This window comes from Schistocerca gregaria, chromosome 3 (assembly GCF_023897955.1).
Source record: "Schistocerca gregaria isolate iqSchGreg1 chromosome 3, iqSchGreg1.2, whole genome shotgun sequence".
NCBI classification, from domain to species: domain Eukaryota; kingdom Metazoa; phylum Arthropoda; class Insecta; order Orthoptera; family Acrididae; genus Schistocerca; species Schistocerca gregaria.
The window spans coordinates 109435323-109454286 of record NC_064922.1 but is presented as its reverse complement, the minus strand read 5'-3'; the positions used below and the strand labels follow the sequence as shown (position 1 = coordinate 109454286).

Here is an 18964-nt window from a genome sequence, read left to right as displayed (position 1 = left end):
CAAGATCTCTAGCAACTCAGCTACCCAAGCACGACTCACGCCCCTGCCTCACAGCTCTACTTCTGCCGGTATCTCGTCTCCTACCTTACAAATCTTACAGAAGTTCTCCTGCGAAAAGTTTGGAAGGTAGGAGACGAGATACTGGCAGAAGTAGAGCTGTGAGGAAGGGGCGTGTGTCGTGCTTGGGTAGCTCAGTTGGTAGAGCACTTGCCCGCGATAGGCAAAGGTCCCGAGTTCGAGTATCGGTCCGGCACACAGTTTTAATCTGCCAGGAAGATTCAACAAATAAAACTATCAACACATTTTTAAAATTACCACACATCTCTAAATTTACCATTTAGATGAGAGCAAGTTACTTCAAAATTGAAACATTCATAAATCACGGCACTTATGGCATAATACAGATTTAGTGAAATGAGTTAAAATTATTTACCCAAAACTGTGATCAAGCTGAAGAAGAATTTACTATACTTTAACGAGAAACTGTAGTCTTTCGTTACTGCAGTGGTTGGTGTTACCAAAGTAATTCAGAGTACAGGCAACAGCAAATCAGATACCATGGCTCACAACCGAGCCGCGAGCGATTAGCCGAGCGGTCTCAGGCGCTGCAGTCATCGACTGTGCGGCTGATCCCGGCGGAGGTTCGAGTTATCCCTCGGGCATGGGTGTGTGTGTTTGTCCTTAGGATAATTTAGGTTAAGTAGTGTGTAAGCTTAGGGACTGATGACGTTAGCAGTTAAGTCCCATAAGATTTCACACACATTTGAACATTTTTTGCACACAACCTACTTAAATGGCAGGCATCCTACAGTGTAGGATGTAAAACATAAGATTTCATGTGACAAAGCAACCTCCTGGGATTGAACAAACTACGCCCAGAAGCGGACGCCCGCTCACTAAGCTGTTTACAATACATGCTGGCATGGACCTTGAAACGAGATCAGCAACAGTCACGAATAGACACGAAAAATCCCAGAACTAGTGGGTATCTACAATTGCGTGTTTGATAAAGCCAGCCGCCGCAGATCCCTGTGCCAGAACACAAATAGCAAGGGAAATACACCAACGGCTTCCCAGTAACGTGACTGCTTTCACGCTGGCGATAGTTCAAACGGCGCCGCCACGCAGGTAAACAGAGCCTTTTGCATGTGCTCTTCCTGCTGCCTCGCACGGCACCAGTACTGTCCGACGGACGTGGCAAACTACGTTACTGCTAGGCGCTAGTTGCTATAGCTTTCCGCTCTCTCCCAGATCGTCCCCGGTAGGTGGCGCCACCGCGTGTTCTGCGCACACCACCGGAAAGATGACCCATACCGGCGGCGGGAATACCATTGATCGAAGCACACGGCTCAATAACAGGAGTCATGGGCTAGCGATGTGCACATATACAGATGGCCGTAGTATCGCTTACACTACGTATAAAAGGGCAGCACACCGGCGAAGCAGCCATTTGCACTCAGCTGATTCATGTCAAAATATTTTCGACGGGACTAAGGCCGCACCACGGGAATTAACAGACTTTTAACACGGAATGGTGGTTGGAGCAAGACGCATGGTACATTCAGTTTCGGAATTCAGTATTCCGAGTTCGACAGTGTCAAGAGGGTTCCCACAATACCAGAATAGTGGCATCTGGGTAGAGTTGTTAGAGCTAGCACACAAGTAACACTGCGTAAAATAACAGCTGAAATCAATGTGGGATGTACGACGAATGTGTCCGTTGGCACAGTACAGCGAAATTTGGCGTTAGTGGACTACGGCAGCAGACAACCGACGCGAGTGCCTCTGATAACAGCACGACATCGTCTGCTGCGCCTTTCCTGGGCTCCACATCATATCTGCTGGACCCTACACGACTGGATAATCGTGGACTGTTCAGACATGTCCCGATTTCAGTTGGTAAGTGTGGCGCAAACCCCACGAAGCAAAGGAACCAAGTTGTCAAGGAGGTACTGTGCAAGCTGGTGTTGCCTCCATAATGGTGTGAGCTGTGTTTACATGAAACGGATTGGATCCTCTGCTTCAACTAAACAAATTATTGACTGGAAATATGTTCGGCTGGTTGGATATCATTTGCAGCCACTCATGGACTTTCCGTCTTCAAACAACGATCAAATTTTTATTGATGACACTGCGCCATGTCACCAGGGCACAGCTGTCTACGACTGGTTTGAAGAACGTTCTCAGCAATTCTAGCGTATGATTTGGCCACCCCGATCGCCTGACATGAAATCCAGCAGACATTTGTGGGACATACTAGAGGGAACAATTCATGCACAAAATCTTGCACTGGCAACAGTTTCGCACTTATGGACGGCTGTAGAGTCTAAATATTTTTTATTTATTTATTGTATTTCGATTCCCCCCAAAGGGGGCGGGCTGGCAGCAGCTTATTACGCTGCTCTGCAGCCTACAGACTTTTTAAAATGTAAGGAGAAGTTAAGAAACAATAAAAGCAGTCGATAAAACGGGGAACTTAAATTGTCAAACGGCGGAAAGTTGGGGAAAGTTAAAACATAAGGCAAAGGGTTGCCAAAGAGAATAAAAATATACAGGATACAGACAGGTGACATAGTAGACAGACAATCAAAACACAAGGCGACAGTCTGGTTTCTGTTCGCAAGAGATATAAAATCACACCCTGCGACAGTATGATGGCTGTTCGCAACTCTTCGGAAAAGACACACAACACTGAACACTCACTGTAAACACTGCAGTGAAATGTCTGCTCAAAGAGGACACAACATAGCCTAGGTAAGATGAGGGGGGTGGGGTGTACTGGGAAGCATGAGGCGGAAAACAAGGAGGGAGGAGAGGAGAAACGAAAAGGAGTGGCCAACCAAAGGAGGGAGAAAAACCAAAAGGGGGGGGGGGGGAGGGGCCGGCCAGACTCGAGAGGGAATGGGAAAAGGCAGAGGAGGGAAATGCAAAAGGACTCGGAGGAGAGAAGGGTGGCAGAGAGAGGGTAGGTGGTGAAAAAAGAGGATGGAAGGGGGGAGAGGGAGCCCAAGATAAGGATGGAGGAAAGGAGAAGGGGTGAGGATCAGAGTTGATAGGAGGGATAAATGGAGGGAGAGAGGGCATCATCCAGGAGGGAGAGCTGATAGAAGCTACCGTGGGAAAGGAGATGAAGTGTGTAGAGATGGAGGGTAGGGGGGACTCAACAGTGAAGACGTGGCAGGGGGCGGGGATGGGAGAGGAGAGGAGCAACCAGGGGGTGAGGGGGATCAAGGCAGCAGGAGGTGTAGAGTATGCGGATATGTTCGAGGAATAAGAGCAGATGCGGGAAAGGAATGAGGTCATAGAAGATCCGCGTGGCGGACGGGAGGCTAAATACTCCTTCAGGGGACCTTCAACGACTTGTTGGTTCCATGCCACGTCGAGTTGCTGCACTACACCCGGCAAAAGGAGGTCCGACACGATATTAGCTGGTCTCCTATGACTTTCGTCACCTCCGTATACAGGGTGGTCCACTGATCGTGACCAGGCCAAATATCTCACGTAACAAGCATCAAAGGAAAAAAAAACTACAAAGAACCAAACTTATCTAGCTTGAAGGGCAAAACCAGATGGCGCTATGGTTGGCCCACTAGATGGCGCTGCCATAGGTCAAACGGATATCAACTGCATTTTTTAAAATAGGAACCCCCATTTTTTATTACATTTCGACTAGTATGTAAGGAAATATGAATGTTTTAGTTGTACCACTTTTTTCACTTGTGACAGATGGCGCTGCAATAGTCACAAACATACGGCCCACGATTTTAGACGACTCTTGTTAACAGTTAGGTTTTTTAAATTAAAATACAGAACATAGGTACTTTTGAACATTTTATTTCGGTTGTTCCAATGTCATACATGTTCCTTTGTGAACATACCATTTCTGAGAACGCATGCTGTTACAGCGTGATTAACTGTAAATAACATATTAATGCAATAAATGTCGACGAAGTGAAGTTACAACAAGAACTTACTTTGCCATCCATGTAAATCGACAAACGTGTAAAATGTTGCAGGACTGACTGGCCAGATATACACTTGGAGAAGATAAAGAAACGAACCCAGCCGGCCGCGGTGGTCTAGCGGTTCTAGGCGCTCAGTCCAGAACCGCGCGACTACTACGGTCGCAGGTTGGAATCCTGCCTCGGGCATGGATGTGTGTGATGTCCTTAGGTTAGGTAGGTTCAAGTAATTCTAAGTTCTACGGGACTAATGATCTCAGAAGTTGAGTCCCATAGTGCTGAGAGCCATTTGAACCATTTGAACCAAACGAACCCAAGACGTAAGTGAAGAAATGCCTGACAGCGTGAATGTGTGAAAAACAGAAATGAGTGAGAATGTAAAAAGCGCAAGTTGGAGGAGTAAAGTGAGGACGGCTCTCACCGCAGGCGGTGGAGACGTTGAGCGCCAGCGTGACGACGAGCAGCGTCATGGTGACGGCGTGCCACGAGTCGCGCAGCCCCACCAGCCAGTAGGCGGTCAGCACGAACACCACTGGCTCCACCAGCAGGCCCGGCAGCTGCGCAAACATAAACAGATCTGTGGGGAAAGGTAGTAGTCTGGCCTGTAACGAGTGCCTCTAAGGGAGGGCCCTCATTGTTCTTGATAATTCTTCCGGGTTATTGGGCCGTGGTCCATGGAATTATTCTATTCCTAACGTTTCGTCCAATACTACGTTGGACATCCTCAGAGGTATGGCTGGTCCTGCTGAGTCCTGCCCACTGCCGAGTCGGGTATCGTAGACAGGCCTAAATACCGAGGAAAGTGGGCGTGGTCCAGCTTGCACATATTAGCAGAGAGAAAACTAGTCAAAGATAAAATGTAACTATCGATATTAGTCTGTCATAGATAAAACCAGTTATCGAGTCTGTAACGCCACAGCCCGTATCTCGCTTAATTACAAGGCCTCTTACAGAATCGATAAGTGATTTTTACCTATAACGGACTATTATCGATAGTTACATTTTATCTTTGACTAGTTTTCTCTCTGCTACTATGTGCAAGCTAGACCACGCCCACTTCCCTCGGTATTTTGGCCGCTCTCCGACGCCCGACTCGTCAGTCGGCAGGACTCAGAAGGACCAGCCATACCTCTGAGGATGTTCAACGTAGTATAGGACGAAACGTTAGGAACAGAATAATTCCATGGGCCACGGCCATATAACCCGGAAGAATTATCAACAACAGTACCGTCCGGTCGTGAAAGCCTTCATTGTATGAGTGCCCTCATTCTCCTGGTACACAGATTCTAAGGGGTAAGCAGTACAGCTCCGTACTAACCAGTCAGTTAATCAACAGATCACGTGTTACAACCAAAATTACCATTACTAGATATAGCAAAACACAAAATACACTACTGGCCATTAAAATCGCTGCAGCGCGAAGATGACGTTCTACATACGCGAAGTTTAACCGACAGGAAGAAGATGCTGTGAAATGCAAATGATTAGCTTCTCAGAGCATTCACACAAGGTTGGCGCCGCTGGCGACACCTACAACGTACTGACATGAGGAAAGTTTCCAACCGATTTCTCATACAGAAACTGCAGTTGACCGGCGTTGCCTGGTGAAACGTTGTTCTGATGCCTCGTGAAAGGAGCAGAAATGGGTACCATCACGTTTCCGACTTTGATAAAGGTCGGATTGTAGCCTATCGCGATTGCGGTTTATCGTATCGCGACATTGCTTCTCGCGTTGGTCGAGATCCAATGACTATTAGGAAAATATGGAATCGGTGGGTTCAGGAGGGTAATACGGAACGCCGTGCTGGATCCCGACGGCCTCCTATCACTAGCAGTCGAGATGACAGGCATCTTATCCGTGTGGCTGTAACGGATCGTGCAGCCACGTCTCCATCCTTGAGTCAACAGATGGGGTCGTTTGCAAGACAAGAACCATCTGCACGAACACTTCGACGACGTTTGCAGCAGCATAGACTGTCAGCTCGGAGACCATGGCTGCGGTTATCTTTGACGCTTCATCACAGACAGGAACGGCTGCGATGGTGTACTCAATGACGAACCTGGGTGCACGAATGGCAAAACGTTATTTTTTTGGATGAATCCAGGTTCTGTTTTCAGCATCGTGATGATCGCAATCAGAACGGCATTCAGAATGAAACGGCATTGTTTAACAAATAAATTTGTCTAAGGAGTACATAAACTGAACTTGAAAATAACCCGTAAAGTCGATTAAAACTATATGCCAGACCAGATTTAGGAAGTAAACTCACTTTAGTAACGCTGTACTTAGGAAGACCAGCAAAAAAGTTGAATGAAACTCTTGGTGAGACGGCGAGGTGTGCTCGAATGGACCTGTTGGCGGAGCGATCCCCACAAAAGGCAGGGGCGCGGATCCACCTACCAGTCTGGCAAACAGTTTTAATCGGTCAAGTTCGTCGACAACAGCGAATTAGACGCCAAACTCTTAAAGTTCCTTCAATCCAGGCCGAGTTATATTATTACACATACTGCCTGCGATTGTATCGATTATGTTATTAATTTCAGACAACAGATTGATGACGTCCTAAGGTGTCAGTTCTTGCAATATTATTTCCATTTGTTAGCCAGTTTGAAAATTATAGTTTGTCACAATTTAAATAAAAATGATCTACACAAACAAGACGATTTTTTGGGAAATGAATAAAATAAGATAAATCACTTCATAATTCTGTACCAAATGATGGCTACCAGTAATCAATCCTTACCTAAGACTTAACATGTCTGACATATTAATAATTTTATTTCCAGAAAATTCCCCTCAGTGATCTCTACTTACACTGTAGTTGCACTGCAGCTGTCTGAATGCGCCAGACAAAGGGCATCGTATCATGTTTGTTCGCTAACCACAATATGGGGACTACCAAGTTTCATAATAACACAAAATAAATTATTTCTGATTCCGTTCCGAGTTTAGACTTCTACATAAGATAAAAAGTCCTACCAGATTAAAACTGTGTGCTGGACCGAGACTCGAACTCGGGACCTTTGCATTTCGCGGGCAAGTGCTTCACCACCGAGCTACCAAAGCACGACTTACGCCCGGTCCTCACAGCTTTACTTCTGCCAGTATCTCGTCTCCCACCTTCGAGACTACAGAAGCTCTCCTACGAACCTTGCAGAACTAGCACTCCTGAAAGAAAAGATATTTCGGAGACATGTCTTAGCCACAGACTTGCTGGCAAAATATCTGGCTGAATTACTTAGCCCCATGTAGGTGAATGCCCTCACCATATCCGTAATTCCGTGGATTTCATCAAACGTCTCGACGACTTCAGACTGAAAGACACTGCTATCCTAGTGAGCTTCAACATGGTTTCACTATTCACCGGGGTGCCCCTACGAGAGTCAGTCGAGCTTATTGGGCAGAAATTTGACGAGAAGATCACCGAACTCTTTAGGCACGTCTTCACCTCAACGTGTTTGCTGTTTCATGGGGAACACTTTGAGCAAACGGATGGAGTCGCAATGGGCAGCCCGCTCTCAACGGTGGTCGCGAATTTGTACACGGAGTACTTCGTGGAGGAAGCCTTGGCGTCATCCAATTGGAAACCTACTTGTTTCTTCCGTTACAGGAAGAAAACGCACACTACCTCTACCTGCATGCAGGCAGCTGCCACCAGCCTTCTCAGAGGAATGGAGTACTAAAAACACTGGTACACAGGGCGCGCAGCATCTCGGACACAGAGAATCTGCCCCAGGAATTTGAACACCTCAAAACCGTGATCCGAAAAACCGGATACTCGGAATGGCAGATTAGACGTGCTCTCCGTCCCACAACCACAGCACAACCTGTGGAGACGGAAAAAATCACGGAAGAAGTGGTAGCCACTACGTTTATTCCGTACAGTGGCGCACTATCGGGGAAAATCGGCCATATATTTAAGAAACACCGAGTTAAAACCGTCTTTTGCCCGCCCAATAAAACACGGGCATTACTGGGAAGTGTGAAAGATGACCTCGGTTTGAGGAAGGCCGGCATATTCCAAATTCCCTGCGAGTGTGGGAAGACTTATATCGGACAAACAATACGCACCAAAAATGGTTCAAATGACTCTGAGCACTATGGGACTCAACTGCTGTGGTCATCAGTCCCCTGGAACTTAGAACTACTTAAACCTAACTAACCTAAGGACATCACACACATCCATGCCCGAGGCAGGATTCGAACCTGCGACCGTAGCAGTCGCACGGTTCCGGACTGCGCGCCTAGAACCGCGAGACCACCGCGGCCGGCAATACGCACCATCGGAGATGGTTTCCGAGAACATCAAAGGCACCTTCGACTGAAATATCCAAGTAAGTCGGCGGTAGCAGAGCACTGTTTGTCCGAGAAACACGAGATGGATTATGAGCGTACCAACATCCTGGCTCAGACCTCTAAATATTGGGGCAGCGTTATAAGGGAGGCTATCGAAATTCGCACCAGGGAAGATCTCACCAACCGAGATTGCGGCTACAATCTCAGCAAGGCTTGGGACCCGGCATTGAATGTAATTAAGAAGTACGAACTGGCGACCAGGGCGGACATAGCAAGCATATCGATGCTACTACAGATTCCGACGCCCTCGTCTTCGCGCGCCGGCGCCATGTCTCATCGCCGAAATATTGTGCCCGTTGGACACTATGAACCTGCAGTATACCCATGGACTGTTCGAGCAACAAATATGGCGGGAGAAACTGAAGAATCACAAAATTGACATAGTTTGTTCAGACATTCCACAACTGAATAGAAAAATACAAATGACCTAAGCAAGTAATACTGAAGTATAAAACTGCCAGCAGCAAAATGCTCCTCTCGGTGCACAAAAAAGCCGAATATCTATAATACCTACTTATTAATGTTCGGTGGTCTGTGGGGTGGAGAGGGGTCCATGTTAAGGATTCGCTCCCATCTCCTCCTTATATGGTCCACACTCATCTATAATCTGTATTTTTCATTTTCACTGTCTTCTCTCTTCTACCCACCGTTTCCATCTCCATCCATCTATCTGTCTCTCTTACTGCTACTATCACTCACCGTCTTCCACTCCTGTTAATGTCTTCATTCATTTCTCTTTCACCGTCACTTTCTTTCTACCACCACCACCCTATTTTCTCTCTTTCTCTCTCGCTTTCACTGTTTCCTCTCTCTTCCACCGCCACTGTCTCTTTGCTACTATCTTTCAGCTCAAAAAAGCAATTAAAATCATGCCTCAATTTCTGATGAGGAAGGCGTAATGAGGATTGAGACAGCCGGTTCCACATCTTTTCTATCAGACTCATTTACAGAGGAAAATATTCACTTCGACAGGGGCATTTTTACGATGAGTCCCCTCTTTTCTGCTTACATAAAACGAATTTCTATAGGAAAGTTCTAACAGTTTATTTATATACATCGACACATTTATGTACTTTGACACATGTAAACAACAAATAAGTACTAATAATATAAGGTTAACACAACATGATTTACTTTAAATTTTTCTAGATCCTTTGCTCATCAATCACAATTCACAGAAAAAGTCCGGCATATGATTTGTACTAAGAAATTGAAAGAGTAAAAATGTTATAAGAAATATTGTATTGATTTTTCAGTCTTTTCAGTTTTACATAATTTTTGGCTGTCATTTTAGTTATTTTTCAGCCATGTTACGACCAGTTTAGCCCTTTTTTATCGGCGTAGAACCACGTTTGGCATATTAGTATAGGCGTGAAATGACCGTCATACAGAGACAGCGCGCCATAAAGTTTTATTACTGAAAAAATGCAGGCGAAAAACATAATTTGTTGACCTCAGAATTCTTACGATGACCCTATTACTCTTACCATGTGTTCACTAGGTTATTTAAAACTATATTTACGCCTCGGACAGGCTACTACGTTCACAAGTACGGTAACTTGTACACCTGCATCCCGGTAACAGGTAATGATATCGAAAAAAGTGTAATAGCGATATTGACTACTGAATCATGTTATTACGTCAGCGGACTACATCGTAAGCACTTCTCAGTTGTACGAATCATTCCATGTCCCGATAAATAAGAGCATCGAAGTGAGTAGCGATAGTTTTGAGCCAAACATGTGAAAAAATTCTTACAAACAAGCAAACCGTTGGTGAAAGGTTCAAATGGTTCTGAGCACTATGGGACTTAACATCTGAGGTCATCAGTCCCCTAGAACTTAGAACTCCTTAAACTTGACGAACCTAGGGACATCACACACATTCATGTCCGAGGCAGGATTCGAACCTGCGACCGTAGCAGACGAGCGGTTCCGGACTTAAGTGCCCAGAACCGTTCGGCCACGCCGGCCGGCTTGGTGAAAGGTGACAGGACACACATCACACAAGCTTTTTTCACAATTAATGAAAACGCATGCTTTTCTTTTTTGTTGGCAATGTATTTTTCTGAAGATATTACCGTTTTGAAACGTAACTGTGTTATTTGTTCGTCGGTCAGGGAGAAAGTGTAATCCACTTGTTCCCCCGTAGAATCCGATTCTACAATAAAAATGCTATGTTCCCATTTAAGATTTCAAAACTGTGCCCCGCCCCATCCCCTGGAAATGTGGAAGGGGATCAGTATTGCTATCACTGGATAGCATTTAAAAAAATATTGAATACTTATTATTCCGTTTTTTAATCCCATTTGTTCTTTGAGATATTTCGTTCCCTCAAGACAAAAAAAGTCACCCTGTATGTATTGTTTTCAGGGTGATTATCTGCAGTTCGAAAGGACTGTTTTAAAAACACTGTTACCTATACAGTCTGACAAATAATGGATTTCTAGAACTGTGTTGCAAATTCTCTTTAATTTCCTGCAGGATATGCACACATAGAATGAAAGTACACGAAACACTGCTGCAGTACTAAGTTTCCTGTTACCATTTGCAGGGGAAAACTGCAGGGGAGATCGTAAAATTCGTAACTTATATAAGTGAAGGAATTGTTTTCATTATGTAGGCGTCTTATAGAGAAGAACGGCAGTCTTCTGCAGCTTTCACAATTTTCTGCTTCAGTCATTTGCAGGGTATTAGTTAGGTTCTTAAGCATAAATAACTAAACAATATTTAATCACGTAAGACTGATTGGAACTTTTTGTCAAAAAATATGGCAGACGATGTAAGTACGTGTGATCTCCATGCACAAAAGCAGAGTTCTTCAGCCAGCCAGTACACAGGTCGCTAAATTTTCCCAGATAATTAACATGACCTCTTTTATTGCATCCATAAGAACTGAATAAGGTAAAAGGATTTGAAGTGAACAATACTACATAACCAAAATGTGCAACTCAGTCGAGTAGACATTTTATATATTCTACATCGTTTCTAGACGTACTTATCGCTCGCATTTGAAAAGGGGGCTACCAATCAGGCGCAAATTCAAACAAGTAACACTCTGTAATTATTTCATTAGTATGTATTTTTTAAATAGGCATCTGTTCATTTACTGTGATTTTGTATTGTATATGCTGACGAGAAGAAAGGACAGAGCATACTGTAATTTTTCGTCTATTTTTGAACTGAAATATTTATGATTTTTGGTTAAATGCTATGAAATGAGTTAATTATTCGATATGTTTATTTTCTTGGGACCATATTAATCAAGACAATGTCATTTACAACTTACAAAAACATTTAAAGCTGGGCAAGGCGTAATAGTAGCTACTGACGTCAATCATGTAATTAAATTGTTTTGCAAATTTATTATTCTAACCTTAGTTAATTTTGGAACTCACTTTATTCATTATCATTGAAGCATTGCTTAAGTCGACAAAATAGGAGAGCTTGTTGATGGACAGTGTGTCAGTAACAAGAAAATGTAAGGTGTTACCTACGTGGTCAAACAGGTACTTCAGATGTTAGTGTGTTAGCAGTATTTTAGATCGCTTTGAATTTAATGTCATTGTATACACAGGTAACGCGTAATTGTTTATATTATTTACAATAAAAAGAATGCAGGTGTTACACGAAAAGAATTATTTTACTTGAAGGATGCTTAACGACATTGAATGTTGGACTTGCTAAGCCGTAGAAGGACGTGCTGCGGGAGCGACAGAGATCTGTTGGTCAGCACAGGATGGCTTCCATCTGGTCAAATCAGTCAAAGTGGTCCGTAAATGTTCCTATGCGTCCTTGAAATGTATGGAAGTACAAGAGCTAAATCAGAAGCACAATCGGTTGCTAAGAAAAATATTGGGGCTCCAGTAGTAACTGCATACTGGTGTTTCATTATAAGTGGTTACAGATTGATGAATGTTGATAAAATGGAATTTAGAAAGCTATATAGATATTGTTAGCCAGTTAGCAAGACTGGAACACAGCTGTAGTAAAAGAGAGAGAGAGTACGTAAACTAGTGATTCATCATACTCATTTCCATAACGTACAATGGGTTGATTGAATTGTCTCCAATCGCACAGTAAAAGCATTACATTTTAGTCGATCCTAGGAGGAAACTCCTTTATAAAGATGTACAGCAAGGTGGACCATTTGCAACTCGTCAACGAAGCTGTAGACAGTAGCAGTTTTACGATATTACTACCTTGACTGAGAAGCAGGGATTTTGAGCCAATTACAATAAAAGCTGTCGAGACTTCCACAATTTCTGCGACCCTCCACGAGGACGCTAAGCATAAAGTGGCGATCGTAGCGTTGCACTCCACCAATACCACAGTTGGGTTTTTTGATATACTACATACGTATACACAGTAGTAAAACGTAGGATTACCGGCAGTACGGGTGGCACTGGTAAGGACAAAACGTAAATGGATGTGTAAGGGAGAAACTAGGATCCAGCGATTTCCCTAGGTTTTTTCGTTTGGTTGTGTGTTTTGCACGCAATTAGAACCGCACATCATTCGTTGTTATTCCATTGTGTATTGCATATCCATACACAATATAAACTGTATTTTATAAGAAATAAAAATCAGTTGATAGCATGAATTCTGTGCTTTTATGCAACCAAAGCAATTTCCTTTAATGCAAGTACAGTTTATTTGCACAAATATAAAATATAAAATTATTGTTGTTATTTTGTACTTAGTAGAACAGTGTTCATCATGATCAAAGGTAAGAGTTTCCTGTTACTATCGATAAACGTGAAAGTTGTTTGTGAATAACAGAGTTATGTTTTATGTAAGTTCGACGAAGTTTTGACGTGATGTTTGATACATTTCTATTTCGGGTTCTCCTATTTTATTACTTTTTAGAAAACAGCGTTTTCTAGTGAACCATGAGAAATCTGTATTGTTTTCCTTATTCCTACTACAACATTCTTCTGATTCAAGTTACAAATCAATAAGTGCCGAGCAAAATCCGAATTAAACATCTACAACTTGAATGTTGCTATAAATATTGTTTATTTTTATGTTACAGAGAGAAGGTTAATTGTGTAGAAAAAAATGTTCCGTAGGTTATGTGGCCATTTATATATTCCCACTCAGTTTCTAGACGGTGCACCGATTCTGGTTTCCATGGGGAATGCAGTAAGACACTGATCGCATACACAGGGCGAAGAACAATTCGTGCACTTGGAGTTCGCAGCGTGATTCCTCACGTACAACCAATAAAAAAAATTGTCGATCTGGCAACTCTGTAATCACATATATGGTAACAGTCTCCGTCAGCATACAACATTTGTGATGTGCAGTTGTTGCAGTGGATTGAGTTTTGGGTCAATATACATGAGATTGAATGTTCGTTTCTGGGTCGAGGCGTATTAATTTTTATTTGCCAGTTTCATTCTACCACATAATACTGTAGTATACACCGTCTTTTAAGCCACACGTATTCGACATTATTTACAAAGTACGATTATTTATTTAATCGTACGGCTAGGGGCCCCCACTGGGCAGACCGTTCGCCGGATGCCGGTCTTTCAATTTGACGCCGCTTTGGCGACCTGCAGTCGATGAAGATGATAGGATGATGATGAGGACAGCACAACACCCAGTCCCTGGGCGGAGGAAATTCCCCTGCCCAGCTGGGAATCAAGCCTGTGCCCACCCGTCATGCAGACCATTCAGCTACCATGGGCAGACAACGTAGTACAGTGTCTTGTAACGATGAACATAGTAAAAAACGTGGTCAGAAAAGTCAGCAATACAGCTGTGCTGCAGCCACGTGTAGTAAGCTTTGCTTCACGCAGTGGAGAATGGCAAAACAGAGGCAGCCGGCGATCGTGGCATTGCGAAGTAGGCACAGCACAGATAGCCTTGCTGACAGCTGCAGTCTACCAACTGGCTGAGCAAGGACGCACACAGACCGAGCGCCGAGCGAAGCCTGGAGAGAGCTGAATAAGAGAAGTCAGGGCAGCAACTAAGTTACGCTGCAATATACTGCGCGAGTAATAACAAGAAGCTGCCACCGACGGTAAAAAACGTCCTCCTGCTGGATATAAATAGTGGAGCGCAGGCAGCAACGGACAGAAGCCATTAGGATGTAGTTCGGATCTGAGGATGGAAGTGGTCCGTGTCCGAATATTCAATCTTCGTAGGTGACGATTCCGGAAGTCCGTTCCAGCTCACATGAGTCATCCGTTCGCCGCGAGATGTCAAGCTCAGCTCTGGAGGTCGGCCAGTGATCGGTCGGCACCGTGGCTGACTAACTACAGCGAGAACTTCCAGCACGACTGGCTGCAGCGCGGTCTTGGTCACAGGCGCCGCCGGGGACTGACGCCCGGACTCACGGCAACCCGGCCACACGGCGCGTGGTCCGTCCATGACGGGAGCTGGCGGACATCGCGACTGACGGCTTCCCAGCCGCCGGTGCAGCAGGCGCCGGCAGCTGACCTCACGGCGATGCAGCCAGTCGGAAGGATCCGCAGGGCTGGGCAGCGACGACGAGGAAGAAATTGTAAATAAAGCTCGATGAATAATTGTAAAACTCGACGCCGTCTCAGTCTTTGGCGCAGTCACTGTGTTTGCTGCTAACGAGTACTGCAGAAGTCGCGACAAGTAGCAAACGGGCATAACAAGTACTGCAGAAGTCGCAACAAGTGGCCACCTGACATAACAGCTGAAACAGATGACCTGCTGCAGGACAGAATAACTACAAAACCAATATCAATTTCGAGAAGTAAAAATGACTGTACAGTTAAATAACTCAAAATCTACTAGTCAGATATACTACATGCAGTACTTCTGGTCCGATGTAACACAATTGGAAACAGTGGCAGCAATAATTTCCATATTAATGACCACAAGATTTTTACAAGAGAATATGTTATCTACAGAGCAGGTGGTCAAAGAGGGCCGCACGGGGTTTGCTGAGCAGCCTAAGGTGCTACAGTCACGAACTGTGCGGCTGGTTCCGGCGGATGTTCGAGTCCTTACTTGGGCATGGGTGTGTTTGTCCTTAGGATAATTTAGGTTAAGTAGTGTGTAAGCTTAGGGACTGGTGACCTTAGCAGTTAAGTACCATAAGATTTCACACACATTTGAACATTTTTGCTCAAAGAAAATCCTCTGCACTTTCAGTGTTTTGTAGAAGACCCACTGTAAGTGCTGTATGACCATTAAGACGCCAGATATAGCACAACTTAGACTACAATTAGGAAATAAAAACAAATACTCCTCAACCCAGACTCGAACTCTCGACCCCCTGTACGCGAACCCAAAATGCTATCCATTGCACCAACTGCACAGCACTACTTACATAAGCTGAGAGTGGTAGCTACCATGGATGTGATTACAGTGTTGCAAGATTGCCAGTCTTTAACGTCTATTTACTGCCGGAAATACGTACAGGACGAAATTTTGTGACAGACAGTATCACATTGCTAGTATGTGAGGATTCGCGCTCCGAAGTCCGAGTGCGCGAATTTTTCTTCATCCTGTGTAAAGAAAGCTCTCGTTACGAGGTAATGCCTGATACGTATGCAACACTCGTAACATGCATGTAACGCCGGTGCGATCTTAGGCAATCCGAGCTACTAGGAAAACCGCCGTTGCCTGCGCTCACATGTGATAGCCTACGGTAGTTTGACAGCGGTGGGCGAGCGTCTTACCGCGGCGAGCAGCCTGGCGACGTAGTAGGTGGGCGGCGAGTAGAGGCCGCTGCGGTACTCCCTCCTGAGCAGCGGCAGCTCCTGCGGGATGGCGGCCAGCGCGGCGTACATGGGCGAGAAGGTGTTCTCGGCCACCACGATGAAGAGCGCGCCCTGCACCGACTGCACACCCAGCTGCGTGCGCGCCTCTGTGCCCAGGTAGCACAAGCCCGCCATGGCCGCGATCGCCTGCGAGCGAAGAGCACAGCGTGGCTCTCAGTGGTGTCTGTGTTGTAACACTGCACTAATACGATTGGATTTCAAAGAGTGAGCTACAAATTTTGCTATCCTGGCATTCGATTGGATGAAGAGGGAACCTGTAATAAATATATGGAACAAATGATTACACAATACAAAAGAACGTACCGTAAACAGAAACAAATACTATCAATCAAAACTAAGAACCTTGAGACCAGGAAAAGGTTCATGAAGAGCTATATTTGTGACAGGAGCTTTGAAACATGGACAGAAATGAAAAGTTTAGATGCCTTTGATATATGATGTTGCAGGACACAGTTCAAGGTCAAATGAATTCAAATCCTAAGAAATTTTGGTCTTATGTCAAAGTGGTAGGTAGATCCAAACATAATGTGCAGACACTCAGTGACCATAATGGTACTGAAACAGAGGATGACAGACTAAAGGCCGAAATACTAAATGTCTTTTTCCAAATCTGTTTCAAAGAAGAAGACTGCACTGTAGTTCCTTCTCTAGATTGTCGCACAGATGACAAAATGGTAGATATCGAAATAGATGACAGAGGAAGAGAAGAACAATTAAAATCGTTGAAAAGAGGAAAGGCCGCTGGACCTGATGGGATACCAGTTCGATTTTACACAGAGTACATGAAGGAACTTCCCCTCCCCCCCCCACCCCCTGTTGCAGCGGTATACCGTAGGTCTATGGAAGAGCGTAGCGTTCCAAAAGATTGGAAAAGGCACAGGTCGTCCCCTTTTTCAAGAAGGGACGTCGAACAAATGTGCAGAACTATAGACATATACCTCTAACGTCGATCGGTTCTAGAATTTTCGAACACGCATTACGTTCGAGTATAATGACTTGTCTGGAGACTAGAAATCTACTCTTTACGAATGAGCATGGGTTTCTAAAAAGAGGACCGTGTGAAACCCAGCTCGCGCTATTCGTCCACGAAACTCAGAGGACCATAGACACGGGTTCCCAGGTAGATGCCGTGTTTCTTGAGTTCCGCAACGCGTTCGATACATTTTCCCACAGTTGTTTAATAAACAAAGTAAGAGCATAGGGACTATCAGACCAGTTGTGTGATTGGATTGAAGAGTTCCCAATGGAGAGAAATCTTCCGAAGTAAGAGTGATTTCAGGTGTGCCCCAGGGGAGTGTCGTAGGACCGTTGCTATTCACAATGTAAATGACCTTATGGATAATATCGGAAGTTCACTGAGGCTTTTTGCGGATGATGCTCTAGTATATCGAGAAGTTGTAACAATAGAAAATTGTACTGAAATGCAGGAGGGTCTGCAATAAATGGACGCACGGTGAAGGGAATGGCAATTGAATGTCAATGTGGACAAATCAAGTGTGCTGCCAGTACATAGAAAGAAAGATCCTTTATCATTTAGCTACAAAATAGCAGGTCAGCAACTGGAAGCAGTTAATTCCATAAATTATCTGGGAGTATTCAGTAGGAGTGATTTAAAATGGAACGACCTTGTAAAATTAATCGTCGGTAAAGCAGACGCAAAACTGAGATTCATTGGAAGAGTCCTAAAGAAATGCAGTCCGAAAACAAAGGAAGTATGTTACAGTACACTTGTTCACCCACTGCTTGAATAGTGCTGGCTGGTGTGGGATCCGTACTAGATAGGATTGATAGAAGAGATAGAGAAGATCCAACGGAGAGCAGCGCGCTTCGTTACGGAATCATTTAATAATCGCGAAAGCGTTACAGAGATGATAGATAAACTCCAGTGGAAGACTCTGCAGGAGAGACGCTCAGTAGCTCGGTACGGGCTTTTGTTGCAGTTTCGAGAACATACCTTCACCGAAGAGTCAAGCAGCATATTGCTCCCTCCTACGTATATCTCGCGAAGAGAGCATCAGGATAAAATCAGAGTGATTAGAGCCGACAAAGAAGCATACCGACAATCTTTCTTTCCACGAACAATACGAGACTAGAATAGAAGGGAGAACCGATAGAGGTACTCAAAGTAGCATCCGCCACACGCCGTTAGGTGGCTGTGGAGTATGGTTGCAGATGGAGGTCCAGTAAGGAAGCATGACGTTATGCGGTGAGTCTATGACATAAAAATATCTCTAATAATGAACACAATGAAATGAAGGTAGCCAATGGTTGGGTCATATTTCAACAGGATCCTTTACTGAAAAACTTAATAGAAGGTATAGTGGAGGGTGCGGATTTGCAGGGGCAGTCCCAGACATATCTTTTGTCCTCTCCAAGTCATCCCCGACAGCAGCTCACACAGCATTTGGTATAACATTTCCATGTCAGCCGATCTTGTCTCCTTTATCGGCTACCCAACTGATGATGGCAACAGGGTCGACTGCCGAAATAATCTGTGCTTTGCCCAACATCAATCAGCGGTACATACGTAGGATGTGTTGTCGAGGTATCCAGTGTTACCACGTTTAGCTGTCTAGAATAAGCAAATGTTCTCTGGGACGAGATGTACAGCGAGCATATGTGCAGGAGCGCAATGGCGCGAACAGTGGACTGCGGTACTCACGATCTTCTGCAGGATGCGCAGATTCTGCACGGTGGGGTCCCTGATGGCGTGCAGGAAGTAGCGCCACGTCAGCCACAGCAGCGAAGTGGTGAAGAACGGCGCTTTGCTGCAACAACCACACTCACTCACGCACCCGTCTACATTCTCCAAGGTCAGCTGCACGCCGACATCCATTGTGCTGGTGTACGAGCAAAGTTTCACAACTAACGGAGGTC

General features: G+C 44.7%; 1 protein-coding gene across 2 annotated transcripts in view; it reads right to left on the bottom strand.

Moving 5' to 3' along the window:
• Nucleotides 1–18964, bottom strand: part of LOC126354403 (protein scarlet-like) — a 188627-nt gene that overhangs the window by 60660 nt on the left and 109003 nt on the right. For both annotated transcript variants that reach the window (XR_007565320.1, XM_050004014.1), the window contains exons 9-11: nucleotides 18750–18855; nucleotides 15986–16213; nucleotides 4384–4519 (exon numbers count right to left, since the gene is read on the bottom strand). Coding sequence is in view for 1 of the 2 variants with exons in the window: in XM_050004014.1 (XP_049859971.1) it covers nucleotides 4384–4519; nucleotides 15986–16213; nucleotides 18750–18855 (470 nt within the window). In the remaining variant the exon portion in view is untranslated. The remainder of the gene's footprint in view (nucleotides 1–4383; nucleotides 4520–15985; nucleotides 16214–18749; nucleotides 18856–18964) is intronic.